This window comes from Kogia breviceps, chromosome 7, assembly GCF_026419965.1.
Source record: "Kogia breviceps isolate mKogBre1 chromosome 7, mKogBre1 haplotype 1, whole genome shotgun sequence".
In the NCBI taxonomy this organism is placed as follows: Eukaryota; Metazoa; Chordata; class Mammalia; order Artiodactyla; family Physeteridae; genus Kogia; species Kogia breviceps.
The window spans coordinates 97,681,919-97,707,966 of NC_081316.1; the positions used below are offsets into that span (position 1 = coordinate 97,681,919).

Here is a 26,048-nt window from a genome sequence, read left to right on the forward strand (position 1 = left end):
AGGTCGTTGTCATTTCAACCAGGGTTGAGAATCTGTCTTTGCAGAGCCTGCAGTCCAAGACTTGTCATCACAGAAGCCAAGCAGACACATCAAATGGATCTTAGTGCACAGGCAGGCATACAGAAAGGAGAGGCAGTGTGAGTACAGAGAACCCAAGTGCAACCCCCTCCTGGACAGGTGAATCTTAGTGCCTGCCAAGTTAATATTATATCATCTTGAGCTGAACCGGATGGTCTAGGGCCCCCGCTTAGAATATCCAGCAATAAGTTTTCCCTAGGAAGTGCTACAGATTGGATGCCTTATCCTAGGGCAGCCCATTCACAGGCTGGCTAGAGGCGTCAGGTGACCTGGCATAATGGCCATGAGCACCAGAAGCAGACCAGAGAATGTATAAAGAGTCAGCCAGTTGAAAAGTGTAGCAGCATGAAGTGAGGGAATCAAAGGCATCCTAGGAGAAGGACAGTGTGGGCTGTGACATGTGGCAAGCAGAGTAGCTGGTGCCTAGAGTTGTCTTGGTTTCCCAAGTCCTTCAAATTCCAGATTCAGTCCACAGGTAACCTTTCTGCAAAGCCCTCTCTATCTGAAGTGAGTGAGACTCTTCCTCTCCACCCAAAGACCCTGACTAAGCTGAGCATGTTGGAGGCTGACCATGGCCTAGGAAGAATATCCAGAAAGGTGGGGAGAAGCAGCAGCACAGAGAAGCAAGAGCAGAATAGGGCCACTCCCAAAAGGTGCTGAAGCAAGAGACAGAACCTGTAAAAGAGCAGTGTGAGCAAGAACAGTTAAGTACAGGGTAACTGGAAAGAAAACTCAAGACAATTTTCTGGCAGGGAAGCAAAGCCTTAGCAATATAAGACTGGGCAGTGAGAAAAAGCAGAATCTAAAGGATGACAGAAGAGGACAACAGGGATGGAAGAGAAAAGAGGACAAGAAACTGTCCCTTCCCTGCTCTGTTCTGCTGCTGGGAGATGACCCCTGTAAACTGCATTTCCCAGGCTCTCACTACCAGTTAGATGCTTCCAGCTGGCTTCAGCCAGACCCTGGCAGGAGACTGGAGGGCTGGAAGGGAAAAGTCAGGGTATTTCTCCTGTTCCCTCTGCCTCATGCAGAACCTCTGGCAGTGACTGTCTCTCCCAGGTCTCCAAATCCCCAAACAGGCCTGCCATGGTCCCAGTTTCTCACGGGGGACCCTAGCCTGTAGGGCTTGGCTAAAACCACCTGCTCCCTTTTCCTCTCTAACCAGTGGTGTGCCGGAGCTGGCTTGTACTGGTTTACAAGAGCAGATTGTAAATATTCAGGAATTTTACAAGCTGTTTGTTAAACTGTTTCTAGCTTGAAATTAGCCAATGCTACAATTCAAGGCTTTTTCTCCAGGAGAACCAGTTATCAGCATACCACTGCCTCCAGGCTCCCTGCAGCTGCCAATCTCTGGTCAGCCTCACTGTCCCCTGATTGGTTTCTCTCCCTCTTTTTATCACCATGTAACTAAGCAATTCACCCCACTACACTGTTTTAAGTACCCAGTAGTTTCTGTTTTCCTGGTGCATCCCTGAGTGATAAGCGATGATCTCCTGAAGCGTTTTACCTGTTCCCCTGTGAATGGTAAACATTAAACTCACAACATATGTGGTTTTAATTTTGTTTGCTTGTTTGTCTAGTAATCCTGTTAATCACTTATCCTTTTAAAGCAAATTAATTTTGTTATAAGTTAAAAACTTATACCCCCCTAATAAGGTATTTGTTTGACTAGGAAAAGAACCAGATCTAAATGACAACCAGGTCTCTTGATGGATATCTCAGAATGAGATAATTGAGGTATACCCTCAATTAGGTTTGCTACCTGTCATAGAAAATGGAAAGAGGAAGGAAACTGAAACAGGATCCATTAACTATGTGCACTGATAAACGTATAACAAACAATCACACTTCTCAGTACCAAATCCTTTTCCCTGCAATTTCCTTCTTAGGTTTCATGAAACCTGATGTTGCAGCATTTGTCTCATCAATTCTTTGTTGTTGTTGATATTGTTTTGTTGTTCCATAGTCCTTTCTCTAAAAGGAATAACCATTGGCCCTAGAAGCAGATGGAAATAAGTGGTACCAGGACAATTTGCTAGTTATTTGGGGAAAAAAATCAATTTATATAATTATCCTATCTTATAGGTAAAATACATATCTGATCAATTAAAAAGTTAAATTTTCAAAAAGGTTTTAAAAACTAGAGGTAAATGTCGATCTAATTTCTAAATGGAAGAACTTTTTAATCTAAAAAACAAAAAGAAAAAAATTTAAACTTAGTACAGTACATTACATAAATAGGAAAAAAGAAAGCCTTTTCTCAGATAAATAGCAGTTAAGTGCAAACTGAAATCTGGGAAATATATTTGTAATAAGTAGGACAAAAGTCAATTTCCTTAATGTATAGAGAAATATATAAAGCAATAAAAAAAACCCAAAACACACTGAGACTCTGTGTCAGATAGTGTTGTTTGCCTTCTAGAATCCTTTCCCCCTAGTTCCCCTCCTCTTTGGTTTTGCTGTGGGCAGCAAAGTGTGCAGTCCCAGGGGATGGATCACGAATGATTTAAGCTGAACATTTAAATCCTGTTACTTGATTTCTCAATTCCCTTGCAGCAAAGGGTGGCTTTATGACCTGGTTCTGGTCAATGAGACATAAGGGGAAGTGTGCTGGGATAGCATTTGGCAAAGCTTTTACTTTCATAATAAAGGGGACAGATGCAGTTGGCTCCACCCTATCTCCTCTCTCCCTGCCTTGAACATGGATGTAATGTTGGGAGCAGTTGCAGCCATTTTTCATTGCAAAGACACCAACCTGACATCCTAAACCACTAAACCAGCTAGCAGTTGCCTACTTCTAGATATCTTGTTATGTCAGAAAACTTTATTCCCAAGTCATTAAAGCCATGATTAGATCTGTTATTTGTGACAACAAGAATTCTGAATATAAATTCTGAAATACAGGGCTTCCCTGGTGGCGCAGTGGTTGGGAATCCGCCTGACGATGCAGGGGTCACGGGTTCGTGCCCTGGTCCGGGAAGATCCCATATGCCGCGGAGCAACTAAGCCCGTGAGCCATGGCCGCTGGGCCTGCGCGTCCGGAGCCTGTGCTCCGCAACGGGAGAGGCCACAGCAGTGAGAGGCCCGCATACCACAAAAAAAAAAAAAAAAAAAAAAAAAAATTCTGAAATACAAATGGGCAAAGGTATAAACAGATAATTCAAAAATCATGAAATGTAAATAAATAGTAAACATATGAAAAATGTTCAAATTTATTATAACCACAGTGTCAGAAATTATTGATAAATCTATTATAAGAATTTTTTAGCCTACAAAATTAGCAAAGATTAAACATAATAATAATAATACGATCCAGGGCTGGGAAGGGTATGGTAAAATAGGAGGCTTTCTGCTGCATGTCAGGTGAGTGTTTGGTAGAACAATTTTGAAGAGCAAATTGGTAACAGGTATCATGAATTTAGAAAGTATTTATATTATAAAATAATGATTCTACATTGTGGAATTTACCTTACTTTAAATTGAATTAAGGATGTAAGCACAAATGTTTGTCCTGGTGTTATTTAACATAGTATAACAGAGAAGAACAAACCTGACTCCATATTGAATCTACTCCTTTAGCTCTAACCTGTGTGCTCTGTTGCCTGTGCTTAGTCATGCTGGTTCTGAACATTTTGTAAAAGAATGTTGCCTAGAGCCTGAAATATACAGGATAGCCCATTCTCAAGAACATCCTGACCAGACCTAAATGGACAGTTGCAAGAACAAAGAATTCTGGCACCAGGAAGTTTGCAAAAACCAGCCAAATCCCCTCCCCTTTTAGTATAAAAGAAGCCTGAATTCTAACTTGGTGAGATGGTTCTTTGGGACACTAGTCCACCATCTTCCTGGTCTGCTGGCCTTCCGAATAAAGTCTCTATTCCTTGCCCCAACAACTTGTCTCTAAATTTATTGGCCTGTAGTGCAGCAAGCAGTATGAGCTTGGACTCGTTAACAATAGCAATGAGAAACAAAAGAATAAGAGAAAACTGAAGAACCTAAAATATTGGAATGATTAAATTATAAAATGCATATAGCAGAATAGAATGCAGCCACAAAAAATAATGTTGACTAAGAGTCTTTAATTTGAAGGGGTTATTTTTATGTCAGATATTACACAAACAAAAATATACACAGTACAGTCACAATTATATGAAAGTGAGTGTGGATGAAAACAGTTTTGATGATTCCTAGAAAGTTAAACCCAGAATTACCAAATGTCACAGTAATTCCACTACTGGGTATATACCCAAAAGAACTGGGAACAGGTACTCAAAATCCTTGTAGATAAATGTTCATAGCAACACTATTCACAATAGCCAAAAGGTGGAAACAACCCAAATGTTTATGAAGAATGGATAAACAAATTGTGGTATGTATATACAATGCAATAGCATTCAGTCATAAAAAAGAATGAAGTATAGACACATGCTACAAAGTAGATAAACCTCAAAACATTATGCTAAGTAAAGCAGACACAAAAGGTTATGTATTATATGAAAGGTTCCATTTATATGAAATATCCAGAATAGGTAGATACATATAGACAGAAAGCTGATTGGTGGTTGCCAGCATGGAGGGAGGCAGGAATGAAGAGTAACTTTTTAAAAAATTTATTTTATTGAAGTACAGTAGATTTACAGTGTTGTGTTAATTTCTGCTGTACAGCAAAGTGATTCAGTTTTATATATATATATACACACATATATATTCTTTTTCATATTTTTTTCATTATGGTTTATCACAGGATATTGAATATAGTTGCCTGTGCTATACAATAGGACCTTGTTGTTTATCCATTCTATATATAATAGTTTGCATCTGCTAATATCAAATTCCCAATCCATCCCTCCCCCACCCCTCTCCCTCTTGGCAACCAGCCACAAGTCTTTTCTCTATGTTTGTGAATCAGTTTCTGTTTCGTAGATAAGTTCATTTGTGTCAAATTTTAGATTCCACATATAAGTGATATCATATGGTATCTATCTTTTGAAGAGTAACTATTTAATATTTAATTTTGGGGTGATGAAAATGTTTCTAGCTTTGTGCCCAAATATCCCAACAGCCTTTGTTGAGAAGACTATCCTTCATTGAATTGCTTTCATACCTTTGTAAAAAAATCAATTGCCTATATTTTGGGGGTCTATTTCTGGACTATATTCTGTTCCATTAAACTATATGTTTTTCCCTTCACAACTACTATGTTAGCTTGATTACTATGATGTTATAGTAAGTCTTAAAATCAAGTAGTGTGATTCTTTCAATTTTCTTCTTTTTTTCAAAATTGTTTTGTCTATTCAGTTCCTTTGTTTTTTCATAAAATTTCTTAAAAATTAGATTTCTAACTGTTCATTGTTATTATATAGAAACAGAGTAGATTTTTGTGTATTAATCTTGTATTCTACCACCTTGCTAAATTCACTTATTAGTTCTAGGATTTTTTTTGGTAGTTTTTGGGGAGATTTTCTTTGTAGACAATCATGTCATCTGCAAATAGGGATAGATTTATTTCTTCCTTTCTGATATGCATACCTTTCATTTCTTTGCCTTGCTAGGACCTCAAGTATGATGTTAAATAGGAACAGAAGGATTGATTGTACATCCTTGTCTTGTTCTCAATCTTAAGGGAAAAGCAGTCTTTCACCATTAGGTATGATGTTAGCTATAAGTTTTTTGTAGATGCCTTTTATTAGGCTCTATTTCTTCCTTGCCAAGAGGTTTTATCATGGCTTTTTCTGCATCAACTGATATGATCATGTGTTTTTCTTCTTTAGACTGTTGATATAGTGGTTTACAGTAATTTATTTAAAAACACTGAACCAGCCTTACTGTTATGTATTAAATTGTGTCCTCCAAAAAAGATATGTTGGAGTCCTAACCCCTAGTACCTCAGAACATGACCTTATTTGGGGATAGGGTCTTTACAAAGGTAATCAAGATAAAATGAGGTCATTAAGGTGGGCTCTAATTCAGTATGATTGGTGTCCTTATGGAAAGGGCAAAACTTGGACAGCAGAGGCAGACATGCACACAGGGAGAATGCCATGTGAAGACTGGAGTTATACTGCCACCAGCCCAGGAACTACCAGAAGTTAGGAAAGGCCTGGAACAGATTCTTCCCAAGTGCTTTCAGAGGAAGCATGGCCCTTCTTGATATCTGGAGGACAGATCTTTTCAACAGATCTGGAGAACAGAGCAGTGGTTACCAGGTTACTCTCTCCCCACCCCAGATCAGACGCTTCCCTCCTTCAACTGCCATTAAATGCATTGTTTTAAAATTGAAACCAAGGCAAACTTGATATAAATATAAAACACCACAACTTTTCTTTGGAAAGTGGGGAGTTTGGTGATCACTGATTTCCTAATTTCCTCTTTCATCATTAGAAAGTCTAACACACAGAGAAATGAGGAAGCTGGCTCCTGTGGTATGCCAAGTTGATATTTTGAGTACAGACTTTATTTAGGGCCATTGGCAATGCCAATAAGGAAATATTCCTGAGCAGGAGAGTGAAGTGAGCCTAGGTTCTCATTATTATGGCCTGTGCAGTAACTAACTGCAGAAAAACAGAACTGAATTGCTTCAGCAAGGCTCTTAGCCAGCTCGTTCTCAGTTTTGAAACCCAAATGTGCTCACAGGAAGAAAAATATTTTCTGATTAACCTTAATCTGACCTTCTTTGTCCTTCATATGGTTTCCCCAGATCTATCATTCCCTCACTTTGTACTCCCTCACAGAAGTAAGTTAAAGTCCACTTAATTAGGAACTGAGTTCCTACTAGGAGTGTGAGGCTCTCCATTCCTAAGATAATCCTTGACCACAAAGAACTTGAGATTAATGTAGAGAAACCAACTTACCCATAAATACATTAACATTACAAAATGTATAAAACATTATAAAGAAAAGGGCAGAAAAGTATTCAGATATTTTTAAGACAAATACTTTAAAAGTCATATTTATGAAGGAAAAAGAGAGTTATTTTGCATTTCTTTTTTTTTTTTTTTTTTGCAGTACGCGCGGGCCTCTCACTGCTGTGGCCTCTCCCGTTGCGGAGCACAGGCTCCGGACGCGCAGGATCAGCGGCCATGGCTCACGGGCCTAGCCGCTCCACGGCATGTGGGATCTTCCCGGACCGGGGCACGAACCTGTGTCCCCTGCATCGGCAGGCGGACTCTCAACCACTGTGCCACCAGGGAAGCCCTGCATTTCTTTATTATCAAAAGAAATAATCATTAAAAAATAATCCGTGATAATTTTAAGGAATAAAATAATAGTAAAAGTTAGAGTTCCTTTAAATATCACATCCAAGAGATAGCCATCTTAATAGTTTAGAGTATATCCTTACAAAATGCATATATGCTTTTTTTAAAAAACAAACAGTGATAAAAGAAAATTTCACATATTGAGGTACAGGGAACTCATTCTGGCTTATACATGAGTAAACTTGAATTTTGTGCTAACTAAAACTGTGTGTACATACATTGTACATCTGCTTTAATTATTAAAGAAAAGGGCACAGTGACCAGAAGTAAATAATGTCCACGTTAAAAGTAAAGATTAAATACCTCCCTTCCTGGTACACCAATGCTGGTTCTCCTTTGATGATAAGACTCCCTTCCCAGGTGCCAAGGCTGTACTGACTCACTGTGTATGTACTGATCTGTTTGGTTTTTTTTAAACCTCAAAGGAATGTATCCATGACTTGTTTGATGTTCTTTGTTCTGACAAGATATAAAACTGTGCTGAAAACCATGCTTCTCCAGAGAAGTTCTTCAGAGTAATCTGAGAGGCTGTCTTCTGGGCTATAGTCCTCAGTTTGGCTCAAATAAAACTCTTTTCTATTCCTATTATAGATTGTTTATTGATTATTTTCCTTGACAACAGTTACCTGCAATTTTTCCTATATATGGTGAATACTATTAGTGGTCCCCCAATATCCATTATGTCCTTTACCTTAATAATAATACTCCCAATTTTTAGTAAGGGCACGTTACCTAGAATTGTATGTTTTCTATTTTCATGGTCAGTGAATAGCAAGAGCTCTAAAGTGAAAACATCTCAGTGCTGGTCCTATTACAAGCTAGATGGGCAATGTGAGGGTAATCAGTTCAATTTCATTGTAGGAGGCAACACTGCACAATGATTAAGTGCTGATGGAGTTCACAAATCCAGTGCTTCTTAGCAATATAATCTCACTCAAGTTACTTATCCTCCCTAAACCTTCTCTGTAGAATGGGGATTAAAAATATCCCTTAGCCCGTGAGCCATGGACGCTGAGCCTGCGCGTCCGGAGCCTGTGCTCCGCAACGGGAGAAGCCACAACAGTGAGAGGCCCGCGTACCGCAAAAAAAAAAAAAAAAAACCCTTAATTCATCAGATTGTTGTAGAAATAATTAAAGGAGATAACCCACATGAAGAGTTTAGCACAAAGCAAGTGTTCAATAAATAAGAGCTATTATTACTGTTGTTGTTATCTTTTGAAAAAAATACCTGCTTTATCAGATTAGGATGAGGATAAAAACTAACTTTAAGAGCTAAAAGAGTTATAATAATGTCACAAAACCTAATGAGGACACTAATCTCCAACCTTGGGATATGGAACTATAATATTATAGTAGTTCCACATGTATTGCCCATGGAGACCAATCCAAGGAGTAACTAGCCAGGAGAATTTGTCTGAGAGAAAGCTCTCCCCTCAGTTTAAAGGAATTAACTAAATTGGATGTACTGAAAAGTGCAGACACCTCAGAGATCCATGATATTGATCCCATTCCTTGTTATATTATCAGAACACTCCAGTCTATAGGGCACTCTTGTGGCCTCCAAGCAGTTTTCACAGTCCCTTCCCCAGCCACGCAGGGCTCCATGAGGGCAAGCTACATTTATATGAAGTCTTCATCTTAGAGGACTTACCACCAACCAAAAACTTTCAGAGACTAAAGCCACTTGGGGCAGAATTTCTTTGCTGTATCCTCAGGGCCAACACAGTGTCTGGCACAGAGTAGATGCCCAATAAATAAGCATCCAAAGTTTCTTGAATGTCTATCCTAGCCAGAGGCAAATTTCACCAGCTGGAAGAGGAGAGGGCAGGCAGAAAGCCGAGGAGAGACAGGAGACTTGTGTATCTGGCTTTTAATCTCTGCAGGATGTTGCAGTTTCCACCAGCTACAGATCACTTCACTACTCTGATATACACAGTCCCCCTCAGGACTGAGCCACAGCTCAAGTACACTAGTGTAAATCAAGCGAAACAGCCAAGTTCTAGAAAACTCTCCTGGGCTGCAATCTTGCCACTTGAGCAAAGATAGTCTAAATCTAGACATGCCATTTTTCAACTTAATTACACCTGGTGCTGTAACATCTTATACTTTATAAGTTTTCTGCAATAGGAAAAATAAACATTTTTGATTTATTGATATCTCTTCTGTGAGCTTGACTAGTTGATATAATCTCTTGGTACTTTCTATTTCAGTCACACTTACGAGATGGGGGTGGTGGGGGTGATAGGTAGGTAGCTGTGTTTTTCAAAGACTTGTAAAAAGTAAGATGCTTTTCAGATTTTATTCCATCTATCTATCTATCTATCTATCATCTATAGTATTTGTGTATATATATGTATACACACACACATATATATTTCCTCCAAGGTGTGACAGAAGTAGTAAGGGAAAATTTTTTACCTGCCAATCATAATTCAAACTCTCAGCCATCTTTCTTCACTGCAGCTAGAACCACAGACTGTACAAGGCCTAAAAAGTCACGCCCGAGTGAATACTTCCAGGCCAAATCCTTTCCACAATCCAAAAAGAGGCGTAACTGACATTGGAATTTAAGTATTTCCATTTCTTTAACTGGCTCTCAGAGAATTTCTGTAGCTCAGATCCCAGACTGACAGGATAGAAAAGGATAAATGTAACACAGTGATTATAGTCCATTACAGGGTTCAAAGGAGGGAGAAATCCCATGTAACTGGGCAGAGGGTATTGGGGGATGAGAAGAAGGTGAAACAAACAGAGACTTTGGGACAGCAGAGAAGTTGGGACAGCAGAAGCCTCTGACTCCAGCCAGTGCAGACCATTAATTCCTTCATCAAGTATTTACAGGGGGCCTATACAGACAGAAACCTCGTGACCCAGGTCTCCCTCTCCTCTTAGCCATGAAATCCTACACCTTTCCCCTCATCTGCCTTCCCAGAGACTTAGGAGGAAGCATGTGCCCAGCATTCCTGCCCAGACTACCAAGCGTCCTTACCCCCAGGTCTGATTTCCCATCTTGGCAGTGTTGGGTTTGAGGGCAGGAGAGCCCAGCCTCCAGCTGTCAGGGCAAGCCCATGCCTTTCAGAAAACATTTACTGACTGTTTACCATGGGCCAGGAGCTGCAGCAGGCCCTAGAGATTCAGGGAAAGGAGAAGGACAAATTTTTGCTATTTTCTTCTAGTTGCTATGTACATGCCCAGATGCCCAGAAGAAACTTAAAAATAACATAAGCACTATTTTGTGTTCTGCTTTTTCACAGAACAGTGCCTCGTACACATTTTTCCACAGCTGCATCCATGACAAGCTTGAGGTGTCTACAAAACCAAGGTAGTCAGAAATATAGAACTAAAATATCATATTGGATGGGACATAATGATGTCTTCATAATTGTCCTTTGTAATGACTGCACTTTTACTTAGATTTTTACTTAGAATTTTACTTAGAAATTTTCCACTATTTTGCTATTATAGGCAACACTGCAATATCTGAGAGTATATGTCTTGTTTTTCCTCTACTAAATTGTTTCCTCAGGGAAAAATATGGTATAGTGGAAAGAATACAGGTTTTTAGAGCCAGATAGATTTGGGTTCAAATTCTAGTTCTGCCACTTACGAGCTGTGTGACCTTGGGCAAGTTCCTTAACCTTGTTAAATTTCAGTTTCTCTTCTGTACAAAGTCATTAATAATACTCACCCCAAAAGATGGTTGTGAGGATCAGTCAATGCTGATGGGTAAAATAATTTTGAGATGGATCTGGATTTGAATTCTAGCTCTTCTGCTTAACTTGAACAAGATACTCAACATTTTTAAGCTGTTTCCTTCTCTGTGGAATGGAAATTAAAGTGTGTACCTAACGAGGTTATTGAGAGGATTAATTAAATATATATAACATGTTTAATACAGTGCCTAGTATACAGTAAGGGACTAATAAATGTTAGCAATTATTATTGTCACAGTAATTACTATTATTACTTAAAAAGGCAGCACTTAATAAATGTTGGTGTGTTCATTTTCCCCACCTCAATCTCCTACTAATGAGTAACATTCAAAAATTGGATGACTGGGTCAAAGGCAAGTCATATCTTCACAGGCGTTGCAGTATTGTTCACCGAAAGGATGATATTCAACTTACAATGCCACTAAAGACATGCAGAATCTATCCATTTCACTTCAACCCTCACCAAGTCTTTTCAGTTATTTTTAAAGGTGCAGTATGATATCTTGAGGTTACTTTGATTTTCTTTCTTTCTTTTTTTTAAATTACTGTTAGGCTGAATATTTTCCCATATGTTTTGTTTACTGTTTGGATACCTTCTAGTGTGAATGATAACTTTCTATCTTTGCTTATTCATCAGTTTGAATCTTGGTGTTTTCCTTAAAAATCTGAATAAACTCTTCATATATTGGAAACATTATAATATTTAATGTGAATACTTTCCCAGTAAGCTGGAGCCAGAGTGTTCTGGTACTGATGAAGGAAGATCGAGGGAAGCTCATTTCTACAGGTGGGGCTATGTTCTCCTGCATGGTGAACTCAACTAGTTCTGTGCCGTTAACATCCACCTCTGGACACCTCTGGCCTTGCATGATACTGTAGTTCTATATTTCTAACTGTAGGATACTTCTTCTTCTTCTTAGTTGTCTTGTAGACAGCTCAAGCCTATCATAGATAGGCCCTAACCAGGAAACCTTCCAAGCTTCTGCATTTAGTCCCTTCCCTTTTTGTCCTAATTAAGAGATCTGAAGACTGTTTCTCAGTATAGTAAAAAGGCCTCTGAGAGTCTCTTAGACAGCACTGTTGTGTTTTTTTCTCAAATAATACTCTTGATTTATAAGTCACGTGTCTTGACTTGATTAGGAAAATATGATGATCAAAAATGAACAGAAGAGCTAAGTTGGCATGTCATCTCAGGCCTGATTTTTTTCTACTTCAGACCTTTATTAAACATATTTTTTAAAAAACAAAGCAGAAAAAAACACTGTGCCTGAGTAAATAATCTTAATTATTTTAAATTTCCTCTCTAATAATGCTAATATTCCTATCATATACCTGTATTGATTTTTGTCTTAGCATTATGGCTTTTTTTGCTGATGCTCCAGTTAGGATATGAGTGCCATGAAATCAGAAAATGTGTTTCAGCCTTCCTTCTAAGGCCTAGCCCAATGGCCTTTGCCACCTAAGTGTATTTCCCCCTTAAGTCAGCTGCCACGGGCACCATGAGCTGCTATAAAGAAAACACAACAAGGCAAGCATGCAATTCTAACGACGTGTCCTGGTCTGGGGCCGGGGCCGCTGCGCGGGACCCACTCTGAGAAGAAACGCGCCAAGAAACGCTCCCGCGCGGCGAGGGCAGGGGCGCGCCCTACGCTGCGGGACCTGAGCTCGCAGACGAGCCTGCGCGGAAGGCCGTGTCCGCACCAGCAACGCCTCCCAAAGTTCTCAAAAGAGACTCACTGCAGATTTCTCCCTGCCGGGTCGCGCGCCCCGGGCGGATGCTGAGCGTCCCCGAGCCTCGGACAGGTGCCTCACAAAAGCTCGGCCCCTTCCTCCGCTCACGCCGGGCTCGGGGGACGCCGCGGACACCCCCCACTGTGGCCCAGACCCTGGGGAAAAAAGAATTAGCTCTGTACCTGATCCTGTCCTTCTTTGCCCTCTGTAGCTCCTCATTTCTTTCCAGCACCTGAAGGATCTTCCTGGCTTCTTCATTTAGGAAACTGAAATCAAACCCCTGGGGAACTTTCGTCATATCCTCTACTGTGTGTGAATTACACTTAAACTCTTTGGTGCTTCCTGTTACCATGACATTTTTCAAGCTAAGGAAGACCAGTTTCAGGAACTTGATCCCATAGCCAATGATAAGTCCGCCCATTTGAAAATCTAAAACCACAACCCTAGGGAACAGCCCACATCTACAGGGATCATTTTGAAAACACCTCAATGACATATTTCTCTCAGCCTATCCAACCGAGATGCAAAATGAACGGCTGAAGGGAGAGAGGGAACCAATCCCATTCCAAAGGGGCGGGCCCTTCCACGCTCCTCCCTTCCCTCCCCCACCCCCAATCAGACTTGTTAGACGAGCCTACGTAATTTTGCCCCTAAGTGGGGCAGAGGCCTCAGTATTGGCTCCAGCGTATTTATTTTGGCTGTTGTTTGCCCACAAAACTTGAACTTGACTAGAAGGAGTGAAAAGGAGACAGTTTCACGACTAATCCTCCTTTCCAAAGAAGAGCCCATAAGAAATAGAATTGCGCTTAGGAGCTTTGGAACCGGGAGAAGGGTTACCCTATTAAAAAGACACGGAAGGATTGAATTTATTATACAGCTGCCTGTAGGCGGACCAGGCCCCACGGCTGAATTTAGTGTATCCTTGGAAATAAATTATTTGCCGAGTCTCCCATCCCTCAGATACCCCCAACTCATTGTCCACAGAAGTCATTCTCGGACACTAGAAAAATCAAACAAACACAAAGCCGTTTATGGCATTTTAACAGAAGACATGACCAAAGGATGGTAAAAAGCACCTGTTTGTAGTTTTCTATAAGATTGGATAATCTTAATAAACTGTTTCAGGGAAGTAATAAAAGTGCCACTTTAAAACACCTAATCCTCTAAGGCAGAATGTAATCCTATGAAACCACGGAAATAGCTTTCCCTAGAAAGTACTATTCCAAGATGTGATGGAAATTTCTAAATATATTTATAAATATACATTAAAAAAAATTATCCATACTTCAAAATGTATATCTCAGAAATAACTAAATTTCCTTGTCAATTGCATTATTATGAACTTTCATCAAATCTTTAACCATAGTCATTTTAAAATCTTTTGTCATTTACAGACAGTTCTGTGTATACTCTGATGCTTTTGCAAAAATGTTCCTGTAAAAGGGTTTCATCCTCAAGGAATTCATGGAAAAGACTCTGAAAAGTACAGGTTTCTGGTAACTGACTATACTGCTGAACTGAATAAGCATTTTCAGAACTCTAATAGAAAACTGATAAATTCATAAAAGTGCTAACCAAAGATCAAGATAAAAAAAATTATTTACATGGGACTGAGTGAACTGATGAGGATGATTATAATTTTTGTGACTTTCTGTTTGAATTTTTAAAAAATCCCACAAGGACTCAGAGGCAAAAAAATATACAAATCAATTTTTACTGCAAAGTAAAGGAGCTGTTACAGTGGAGGATTACTGGACTGAATGTCAATATTATGACGTAGTATGAGTGTGTTTCGTGTTTGGTAATTGCAAGCATTCTTGCTTTTGTTGTGGTCATCAAAAAAAAAAAAAGAATTGAGTAACACTGTTATGACAGAACTCTGTCCACTGAACGATTTCTCAGCATTTAAATGCATTAAAAGATTGATAGGATCGAAAAAATAAATTATCCAGCCTTTTTCAGAAAACATTTTGTTTCTTTTGGCTTCACTTTGCACACAAAAATAACTTCATCAGATCACCTTTATTGTCCCATAGCCTTAATTTGGTCACATCTTATGTAGTGGTGATGGTTACTAACAGTTAAAATGTGGTTCCACATGTATCATCTCTTTTCATAGTGAATAAGCACAATAAAGATTTTGTATCTGCAACAAAAACATTTGTCAAAAATGGCTATTATGTTTTGGTCTTTGGATCCTCTACTCACCTTGATCATACTTATTTAAGACATGTTTAGGCGGGTAGGCTTTAAATAACTTCTGTGGGCATGTTATTTCTATGAAGCAGGAATTAATTCAGTTCAATGTTGTACAACACAGAGAACTTCTTTATAAATAATCTCTGTGTTAATGATGGTTTAGGAATGTGTCTTGTTTGTGATGTCCATTTTTTCTACTCTTTAGTGTGTTCATTTATTCAGCATACATATGGAACTATTTAAATGTGTGCACAGGTAGGCTCTTATTTTGTTCCTGGTGTAGCAGTGAATTGATTTCAACTAACATATAATGGTGACTACTATATGAAAGCACTATACACTGTGAAGAAGATAGTCCTTGTCTTTAGGAAGTTTATAATACAGTGAAGGAGATAACACAAATAGAAAAATGACTACATAACAAAGAAGAACATAATGGATGTATAAAGTAAGTTCTATTAGAGCACAGAAGGAAGAAGTTAGTTCCAGCTGAGTGCTTCAGGGGGAGGAAATGGTATTTGGCTTGCAACACAAAGAGTCATATTTCAATAGGAAGAAATGGAGGGTAGTGGGAGGAGATGTGTGAGTCTATTCTAGGCAAGGGGAACAGTGCACTGAATAGCAGAAGTACACTCTAGGAATCTTCTCATAATCCCTCTACTCCTCTGGCTAATGGCCAAAGTGAGTAAAAACTTGGAAGCTAGGAAATACAGGGGCATATTCAGGGATTGGTAAAAGATGTGTTTTGGCTAGAGTATGAATTCTAAATAGGGGCAATATTGCCCCGAGTGGAGCAAAAATTGGTTCTTGGAGGGTAAAAACATCTTACTTTTTAAATGGAAAGTACAGATATACACCCAGTGTATAAACAGACAGTATACTTATGGCATTAAAATTTCATGAAAGGGACGATTAAGAAAAAAATAAAACCCTTAAAAGGCACCTTCAGGGACAATAATTAAAAAGGTTGAAAAACCACTGAGGTAGGGCATAGGACATGGAAAGAGTAAATAAGGCTGAGCCCTGACTATGAATGCCATGCTGAAGAATCTGGACTCCACTGTGTAAGAATCTGGACTCCACTGTGTAAGGAGTCAACATAGGTTTTAAGGATGACAACTATAAAGTTGAAGCTGAATATTGGGATGACGATTCTGGCAGCAGTAGGTAAGAAAGAGTAGAGTGAGGATGGTAGCAAGGGACGCTGTTGGGTTGGAATGCTGATGCAGGAGAAAGAGGAAGGAGGACCAGAACTAAAGCAGTGGAATTGGGAATAGAAAAGAGGCTTGGAGTCCAAAGATATTGGCTTGACTTGGTAACTCATTAGATATGAGAGTTAAGAAAGAAAGAGGCACAAAGATGATGCAAGGTTTCAAGAGAAGTGTCTGAAAGGAGAGTAGTCTTTTTGATTGTAGGAGAAGCATAAGGCTTGTAAAAAGATTAGGAGTTCAGTTTTAGACATAAAGAGTTTGAAGTACCTGCAATTTATTCACATGGAGGTACTGAGCAAAAGTGAAAAATGTGGGACCAGAAATTCTTGACACACGGATGGAGAAGTAGATTAGGAAGTCATCTGCTTAAAGATGATTGTCAAAATCCTGAGACTAGATAAGATGGCCAGAGCAAAGGGGAGACAGAAGTAGAGGCTGTGTTCAGAACTTTGAATGACTGCCCTGGACATCAGCACCCAGGCATGTTTCAGCCCTGGGTTATGGCACAAAGGGGAATATGATTGAGAAATTTTTATACTGAGAAATTTATAAGGCATTGGGGTTGCCCTGGAAACCGCACAGGCACTTTCTGTGGGGCTATAAACTTAGTGCTTTTAAAGTAAAAATAATTCTCAACGGGTTGTTTTACAGGCTCCTTCAGCCAGCTCCAAGCAGCCATTTTCATCCTTAGTATTTGGTAAACCTGACAACCTCCTGCCCAGCCTCCCAGCTAGAGAGATACTCGTCAGTTTGGTTTTTAATACTAGCAGCTGGATAGAGAGCAATGATCTTTTTTATTAACATCTTTATTAGAGTGTAATTGCTTTACATTGTTGTGTTAGTTGCTGCTGTATAACAAAGTGAATCAGCTATACGTATACATATATCCCCATATACCCTCCCTCTTGCGTCTCCCTCCCACACTCCCTATCTCACTCCTCTAGGATCAGGACTATGTGAGAAAGGACATCACCTTCTACGTCAATCCCCAAACTGCCTACTTCTAAAGCCCCATCTTTATCTGACCTTGTTATCCATCCAAACCTGCCCCAGTCTGTTGGTTTCATTATGGTCTCTGTCTGCGTAGACTCTTTCCCTGCCTTGTGCTCACCCATCTACTCCACTGTACTTATCTATATCCTGCTCATTTTAAGGCTTGGCTCAACTTTACTTCCTTTACACCTTCCCTATGCACCTACTCCAGCTTACCTGCCCTACTTCTCCAAAAGCTTTCAGATCTATTAATCAGTCCCACACAACTTAATGCCAAATTATTCATGATTTTTTCATGTATTTTAAATTTGGACTCTTTAATCAGATTGTAAACTTGTTGATTTTAAACCTTTTAAAGACAAGAGTTTCATTATAAGGGCTCAGCTCACTTTGCATATGAACACTTTCCTGACCCTCCCCATGTGATTCATCCCTGCCTGATGACACCCTCTCTCAAGCCTCACTCTAACCATACAGACATTTACCATAGCACCTGGAACTAATTCTTTTTTTTTTTTTTTTTGGAATTTTATTTATTTTTTTATACAACAGGCTCTTATTAGTTATCCACTTTATACGTATTAGTATATATATGTCAATCCCAATCTCCCAATTCATCACTCCACCCCGCCACCCCCGCTACTTTCCCCCCTTGGTGTCCATACGTTTGTTCTCTAGATCTGTGTCTCTGCCCTACAAACTGGTTCATCTGGACCATTTATCTAGGTTCCACATATATGCGTTAATATACTATATTTGTTTTTCTGTTTCTGACTTACTTCACTCTGTATGACAGTCTCTACATCTGTCCACGTTTCTACAAATGACCCAGTTTCATTCCTTTTTATGGCTGAGTAATATTCCATTGTATATGTGTACCACATCTTCTTTATCCATTCATCTGTTGATGGGCATTTACGTGGCTTCCATGACCTGGCTATTGTAGATAGTGCTTCAATGAACACTGGAGTACATGACTCTTTTTGAATTATGGTTTTCTCTGAGTATATGCTCAGTAGTGGGATTGCTGTGTCATATGGTAATTCCATTTTTACTTTTTTTAAGGAACCTCCATACTGTTCTCCGTACTGTTTGTATCAATTCACATTCCCACCAAGAGTGCAAGAGGGTTCCCTTTTCTCCACACCCTAACCAGCATTTGTTGTTTGTAGATTTTCTGATGATGCTCATTCTGACTGGGCTGAGGTGATACCTCATTGTAGTTTTCATTTGCATTTCTCTAATAATTAGTTATGTTGAGCAGCTTTTCATGTGCTTCATGGCCATCTGTATGTCTTCTTTGGAGAAATGCCTATTTAGGTCTTCTGCCCATTTTTGGATTCGGTTGTTTGTTTTTTTAATATTGAGCTGTATGAGCTGTTTATATATTTTGGAGATTGATTGTGCATTGATTCATTTGCAAATATTTTCTCCCATTCTGAGGGTTGTCTTTTTGTCTTGTTTGCAGTTTCCTTTGCTGTGCAAAAGCTTTTAAGTTTCATTAGGTCCCATTCGCTTACTTTTGTTTTCATTTCCATTACTCTAGGAGGTGGATCAAAAAAGATCTTGCTGTGATTTACATCAAAGAGTGTTCTTCCAAGAGTTTTATAGTGTCTGGTCTTACATTTAGGTGTCTAATGCATTTTGAGTTTATTTTTGTGTATGGTGTTAGAGAGTGTTCTAATTTCATTCATTTACATGTAGCTGTCCAGTTTTCCCAGCACCACTTATTGAAGAGACTGTCTTTTCTCCATTGTATATTCTTGCCTCCTTTGTCATAGATTAGTTGACCATAGATGTGTGGGTTTATCTCTGGGCTTTCTGTCCTGTTCCATTGATCTATAGTTCTGGTTTTGTGCCAATACCATTTGTCTTGATTACTGTAGCTTTGTAGTATAGTCTGAAGTCAGGGAGTCTGATACCTCCAGCTCCCTTTTTTTCCCACAAGACTGCTTTGGCTGTTCGGGGTCTTTTCTGTCTTCATACAAATTTTAAGATTTTTGTTCTAGTTCTGTAAAAAATGACATTGGTAATTTGATAGGGATTGCATTGAATCTGTACATTGCTTTGGGTAGTATAGTCATTTTCACATTATTGATTCTTCCAATCCAAGAACGTGGTATATCTCTAAATCTGTTTGTATCATCTTTAATTACTTTCATCAGTGTCTTATAGTTTTCTGCATACAGGTCTTTTGTCTCCCTAGGTAGGTTTCTTCCTAGGTATTTTATTCTTTTTGTTGCAATGGTAAATGGGAGTGTTCCCTTAATTTCTCTTTCAGATTTTTCATCATTAGTATATAGGAATCCAAGAGATTTCTGTGTATTAATTTTGTATCCTGCAACTTTACCAAATTCATTGATTAGCTCTAGTAGTTTTCTGGTGGCATCTTTAGGATTCTCTATCTATAGTATCATGTCATCTGCAAACAGTTTTACTTCTTCTGTGCCAATTTGTATTCCTTTTATTTCTTTTTCTTCTCTGATTGCCATGGCTAGGACTTCCAAAACTATGTTGAATAATAGTGGTGAGAGTGGACATCCTTGTCTTCTCCTGATCTTTGAGGAAATGCTTTCAGTTTTTCACCATTGAGAATGATGTTTGCTGTGGGATTGTCATATATGGCCTTTATTATGTTGAGGTAGGTTCCCTCCATGTCCACTTTCTGGAGATTTTTTTTTGTCATAAATGGGTGTTGAATTTTGTCAAAAGTTTTTACTGCATCTATTGAGATGATCATATGGTTCTTCTTCAATTTGTTAATATGGTGTATCAGAGTGACTGATTTGGGTATATTGAAGAATCCTTGCATCACTGGGATAAATTTTTTCCTAGTAGCAGGCTAATTTTCATTGTGGTTATAGGCTTGTCCCAAGCAAACAAGCCAATGTATGTTCATTTTCTCATCAGAAAGTTTTTCATTTGAGGTGGGTCTTGTGTATTATAGATAATTTTCGTGGTGTAATTGAGATTATTGTGAAGACACACCTCAAGAATCGACACACTGAGTCTAGCATGCTTTCTGGGTGCAGGGTTTACATTGGCATATAAATCCACGGAGAGCTCAGTTTCCGTGTCCTTCCTGTTCAGTCACATTATAAGTACAAATGTTCAAACAGCAGTGAAGTTGTTCCATGGCTAAATAGCAACTTTTACCCTCTAAGAATTGAGCAGCTCTCATTTGACTGGGTCTTTTAGATTCATTTGTAATGTTTGAGAAGAAGGACCTCACCTTCTGAATCTCAGCTTCCATTAAGCAGGAAAGGATAAAGATCCAAACTTAAATGACATTTAAGATTCTGTGCTTTCAAAGTCTATGCTCTGTCCCTTGCCTTTGAAACTGCAGAATCTTAAATGTTGCAACTTAAAGTTGCTTTTGTTTTCACACAGTGGGTGGGGAACCCGCAATTCAACTTAACCCACAGTGAGCGGATGAAACACTTATGTCAGTATAAAGAACTGGAAACGCTGTCATCTAGGTAAGACTTAAGGTAAGCTACCCAGTTGACAATACTTTAGTGTTTCTATAGAAGCCTTTTTCTAAAAAGGCCACTTTTCACAATGTAGCATAGATTTCCTGGCCAGATCTGATAAAACATATTCAATGAGATAAATGTCATGCCTGGTTCCCATTTTACAAAAAAGAAGACAGGCTCAGAGAAATTAGGGGCAGCAATAGCATTGGTAAAGTGAATTCTCATCTATCTCATGGGTAACCTGAAAGATCCTGGCCCATGGTTTCTTCTCCAGTGGTCCTGCTGAGGTGGTAGGTGAGGGTGTGTAGAGAGAGGACCAGTTCAGAAGGGGTCTCCCATGACATGCTGAGAAACTTGACCTTAACTCTGAGAGGATGACAGGAAGATGTAAAGGAATATTTTTTCTTTTCAACAAAATAACTTTTTCTTCATAAAACATATTGTCTTCATAAAAATGATACAGCTCATTATATTTAAACTATTCAGCAATATAGTTTATTAGAGAGTGGATTGAATACATTCCTTTACCTTTACTCTCTCCTAAAATACTATTTAACATAGCCAAATATCCACAAGGACAAAAAACATCCAGAAAAAAAAATTGGGCAAAAATTTTTGGAAGCTGGAAAGCAAACAGACCAGTGTTAACTGGCTTAGCAGAAGCAAGAAAGGTAAAAACCTATGAAGTCAAGGAAACCGAGAGGCAAGTTGCTTCACACTGCAGAACTGCAGAAAGCCTGAAATTGGAGGTGGTGGGTACCCTTAGTTGAAAGTCAATGTAAGAAAAAACCCAATTATTAATTTTAGGGGAAAGAGCAAGTTTTACCAGGAAGATTAAACTCATGGCTTATCTGTGAATTATATTTATATGGACATAATAGTGCAAACACAGAATATTGACCTAACAAAATTATATGCATAGTTAAAAGGGGAGCAGCTTTAAAGATCTTCATCTTCCATGGTAGAAATTAAAGAGATAACATCTAAAACTAAAAATTAAGCATTAGCTGTATAAGCATGTTTTGGGGGAAAGAAATATATAGGGAAATACTAATAGAAACAGTTATAAAAGTTTAAAATGGCTGCTCCTGGGGAGTGAAAAAATTAGAAATGTATGTGGGAAGAAGAGACTCCTCACAGTACAACTTGTAGAACTCTGACTTTTACTACTATGATATATTCAATATTTAACTGATAGGAAATAAAATTCTAATAATAAAACATTAAACACACTCATCTCATGGGTTACTGGTTTGTGAAATAAGTTATTAAGTTCTAATCACAGAAGTTCTAGCTCATAGTAAGTGGTCGTTACATGCTAGTGTTTCTATTATTGTTGATCAAAAATAATTTTAAATATTAAGCAGTAAGGAAAAGTACAAAGAAAAGTAATGAACTAAAAATTCCACCAGTCAATAAATAACAGTGTGACATTGGGTGACCATTATTTTAAGTATCTCTCTATCTCTATATAAAAATAGAGGGATGGATTAAAATATAGGTGAATAGTTTAAAATAATTTTCTAAGAATATGATCATGATATACATATTACTTTTAAAGCTTTTTAAAAAGCATAATTATAGATTAATGGAAAAGTTGCAAATATAGTACAGAGTTCCTGTATTTCCTTTTTACCCAGTTTTCCCTAAAGTTAAAGTTTACATTATATTTATCAAAACTAAGAAGTTAATACTAATACGATAAATTAGACTATTGACTTTATTCAGGGATCCCCAGTTTTTCCGTTAATGTCTCTTATCTACCCAGGATCCCACGTTGCATGTAGTCATCATGTCTTCTTAGTCCCCTTCAATCTGACAATGTCTTAATCTTTGTTTTTCATGACTTTGACACATTTGAAGAGTACTGGTCATATATTTTGTAGAACATCCCTCATTTTGAAGTTGATGTTTTCTCATAATTAGACAAGGGAATATGAGTTTGGGGGAAGAATACCACAAAGATGAAGTATTCTTATCACATCATATTAAGGTACATGATAACAAAATGACTTCTTACTAGTGCTTTGTAAACTTGATCACTTGGTTAAAAGGTGGTGTATACCAGATTACATATAACTTTTTCAATGAAAAGTACAAAATTTCATTTTATGAATATAAAAGAAGAAAATTTTGAAAGTTTAAGAAATCATTGAACTTCAGATGAGTTTTTTTCATAGTGAAAGAGATGGTGACTTCTAAAGCTAAAGTTCACTGAAAAGTTAAGAAATTATAAAATCCTTAAATAATTTAGCCATTATTTTAAAAACTTCCAATTTTCATTCATTCAATAAATATTTGAGCATCTACTATCTGCCAAGCGCTGCTCTAAGCAGTGAACAAATAAGCAAATACCCCTAAATTTACAGAGTTTGCATTCCACCTGGGGGGAAAGTATAACCAAGCAGGACCCTATGGGGCCTTCCCAGGACAGATGGCCCCCCTTCCCCAATGTCCTCTGCCTGCCTCTTGTTTATAGAAAAACTTTAGTCTCCCAGGCCTCCCCTGAGTCACAAAAGGCTGGCTCAAGAATTAACGATTGAAAGAATGCAAACATGTAGTAACAGAAATTAGCATTTGGGCCAGAAAAACTGGTAACAGTTTAAACAATAGATCAGCCATATAGCAGTTGCAGACTCTTTGTTCCTCCCTGAAGGACATAATGTCTAATGCACACTCATGAGTTGTTTTGCAGATACTAAAACACCCACCAGAAAGAAGCAGCTACATTGCATGATCACCATGAGCACATAGCCCCCACACCACTGGAGCCTGAGGACTGATGATATTAACATGTGGCACCACCCTGTTACCTCACCATCAACCAGAGAACTGTGCATGAGCTGATCATGCACCCTGTGACTCTCTCCCCCATCTTACCTTTAAAAACACTTCCCTGAAATCCATCAGGGAGTTCTGGTCTTTTGAGCATTAGCTGCCCACCTGTACTCCTTGCTTGGCACCTGCAATAAATACTGAACTTTCCTTCAACACAACTGGGTATTGATAGATTTGCTTTACTGAGTGAGGGTAAGTGGACCCAAGTTTGGCTAGGTAACAAAAGAGTCAAGTCAAAAATAAACAATAAGTATGATAATTAAGTACATTGTATAGTGCGTTGTAGGGTGAGAGGGTAAGAAACACAGTGGGAAAATTGGAGCAGGCTAAAGGGACTCCGGAGTTGGGGGTTGTTGCTGTCTTAAACAGTATGATCAGAATAGGTCTCATAGCTGGGGTCCAACGAATGTTCCAGGAGGAGGAAGCAGCCAGTGACAAGGTACTAAGGCAAATGTGATGGTCGATTTTATGTGTCAACTTGGCTGGTCCACATTGCCCAGATATTTAGTCAAACGTTGTTCTGGATGTTTCTGTTTTTGATAAGGTTAACATTTAAATCCATGATCTTTTGAGTAAAACAGTTTACCTGCTCTTATATCCACATCCAATCAATTGCTGACCTCCCCCAGGCGAGAAGGAACTCTGCAGCAGATCCTCTCAGACTTTACCTGCAATATCAGCTCTTCCCTAGGGCTCTAGCCTGCTGGCCCACCTTGCAGATTTTGGACTCATCAGTTTCCATAATTGCATGAGCCAATTCCTTAAAATAAATCTCTTTCTATAGACACACACTTTATTGGTTTTGTTTCTCTGGAAACTCTGACTAATAGAGGAAGTTTTTTAAAAAGATAGCAAGATGGCCAAAGGCGCTGGAGCAGAGTGAAGCAGTACTAAGACACGAGGTTTGGGGGGGTGACAGGACTTGGTAAACCATTGCAAGAACTTTGTTTTTTCCTGAGTGAAATGGTGAGCTTTTGAAAGGCTTTGTGGAGAGATTGACTCGATTTGACATTTACTTCTTCCTATGACTATTGATGTGATTTGTACCCTCACACTTCTTTCAATGTCCCATTCTCCAAACCCCTAATTCTTGTTGCAGATAATATTTATTTTTTTCTATAACCATGATTCCTTAGTTTTTAGTTTTAGTCTCTGTATAAGTTGATCAATAATCAATATGAGGTTTTTTTACAATGATTTCTCCCTCTAAGTATCTTCTATTTAACTCATGCTTTGGTTGAAGGTATTTTATTCCCCCCCTTTGCAAGAACAACTCATGGATATTCTCCACATTCCTGGAATTCTCTCATATTTGAGAATGTCTACCTCTTGACTTTAAATTGAACAAAAACTTGTATTATAATAGTCTGGGTCTTCCTAAAGAAGAATACTTTCTCTTCCTCACAATTTTGTTAAAAATTTTCCAATCTCTTCTAGCACAGATATTGTGTGAGTTCTCGTCTTTGTGAGTCATTTTTCCTGCCTGATGGCCCAAAGAATTAATTCTTAATCCTTTAAATTCAGTAATTTGACAAAGGTAGTACTTAACAGCAACAGGTCTGTGTCATTTTTTCCTGTATATTATGTACCCTTTCCATTGACAGACCTGGTTTTTCTTTCATCTCAAGAAATTTTCTTATATTAAACCTCTGAAAACATTTTTGCTGTTGTTTTATTTGTTGGGTTCTCTACTTGAGGGGCAACAATTATTTTGATCATTCTCACCCTCTATGTCAATCCCCATATCTCAAATTGTTTTCATCTTCTATTTTGTCTGAATTCATTGTAATTATCCCATGCCTTCCTTCTATACCATTAACTAAATTTTCAACCAAATATATTTTATTCCAATCAAGTTCTAAATTATTATTTCTGTAACAGTGCTATTTGGCTTCTCGATTTGTTTCCCTAGTTTGGCAATCTCTCATTTCATCTCATACTGTTTTTTTATCACCCCTTTTCAAGCTCTTGTTTATTGAATTTTTTTTTTTTTTTTTTTTTTTTTGCGGTACGTGGGCACCTGTTGAGGCCACTGTTGTGGCCTCTCCCGTTGCGGAGCACAGGCTCCGGACATGCAGGCCCAGCGGCCGTGGTTCAGGGCCCAGCCGCTGTGCGGCACGTGGGATCCTCCCGGACCGGGGCACGAACCCGCGTCCCCCGCATCGACAGGCGGACTCTCAACCACTGCGCCACCAGGGAAGCCCTGAATTTGTATTTTTATTTTAAATTCTTCTGCAACACAAAGTACATTCAAGGAATCTACTAATGTAGCTTTTCCCCAGTTATTTTATTATTAGATTTATTTTTCATCTGTCTTTTGAATGCCATCTTTCATTATTCCCTTCCTCTGCTCCTTTTTTGGGCCACATTATATTTGTGTGGTTGCCAGGCAATTTCTTTTAACATTGATTATGTTTAACATAGGGAGCTATGTCTTGAACTCTTATCTAGTCTGACAGAGTGTGAGTGAATTGTCTTTCCCCCTAATGGGATCAGTTTGTTCTCTTCCATCCATGCTTCAGTTTGGGAGCTGGATGTTGCTTTCAAGCTATG

The 26,048-nt window shown here is 38.6% G+C and overlaps 1 protein-coding gene across 2 annotated transcripts in view; it reads right to left on the bottom strand.

Annotated features, from left to right (window-relative positions):
* Window positions 1-13,178, bottom strand: part of EXPH5 (exophilin 5) — a 72,492-nt gene extending 59,314 nt beyond the window's left edge. The window contains exon 1 of one of the 2 annotated variants that reach the window (XM_059068269.2): window positions 12,961-13,178. In XM_059068269.2, coding sequence (XP_058924252.2) covers window positions 12,961-13,130 — 170 coding nt within the window. In that variant the 5' untranslated portion in view covers window positions 13,131-13,178. The remainder of the gene's footprint in view (window positions 1-12,960) is intronic. The other variant, XM_067038891.1, reaches the window with a different exon arrangement.
* Between the last annotated feature and the right edge of the window lie 12,870 nt (window positions 13,179-26,048).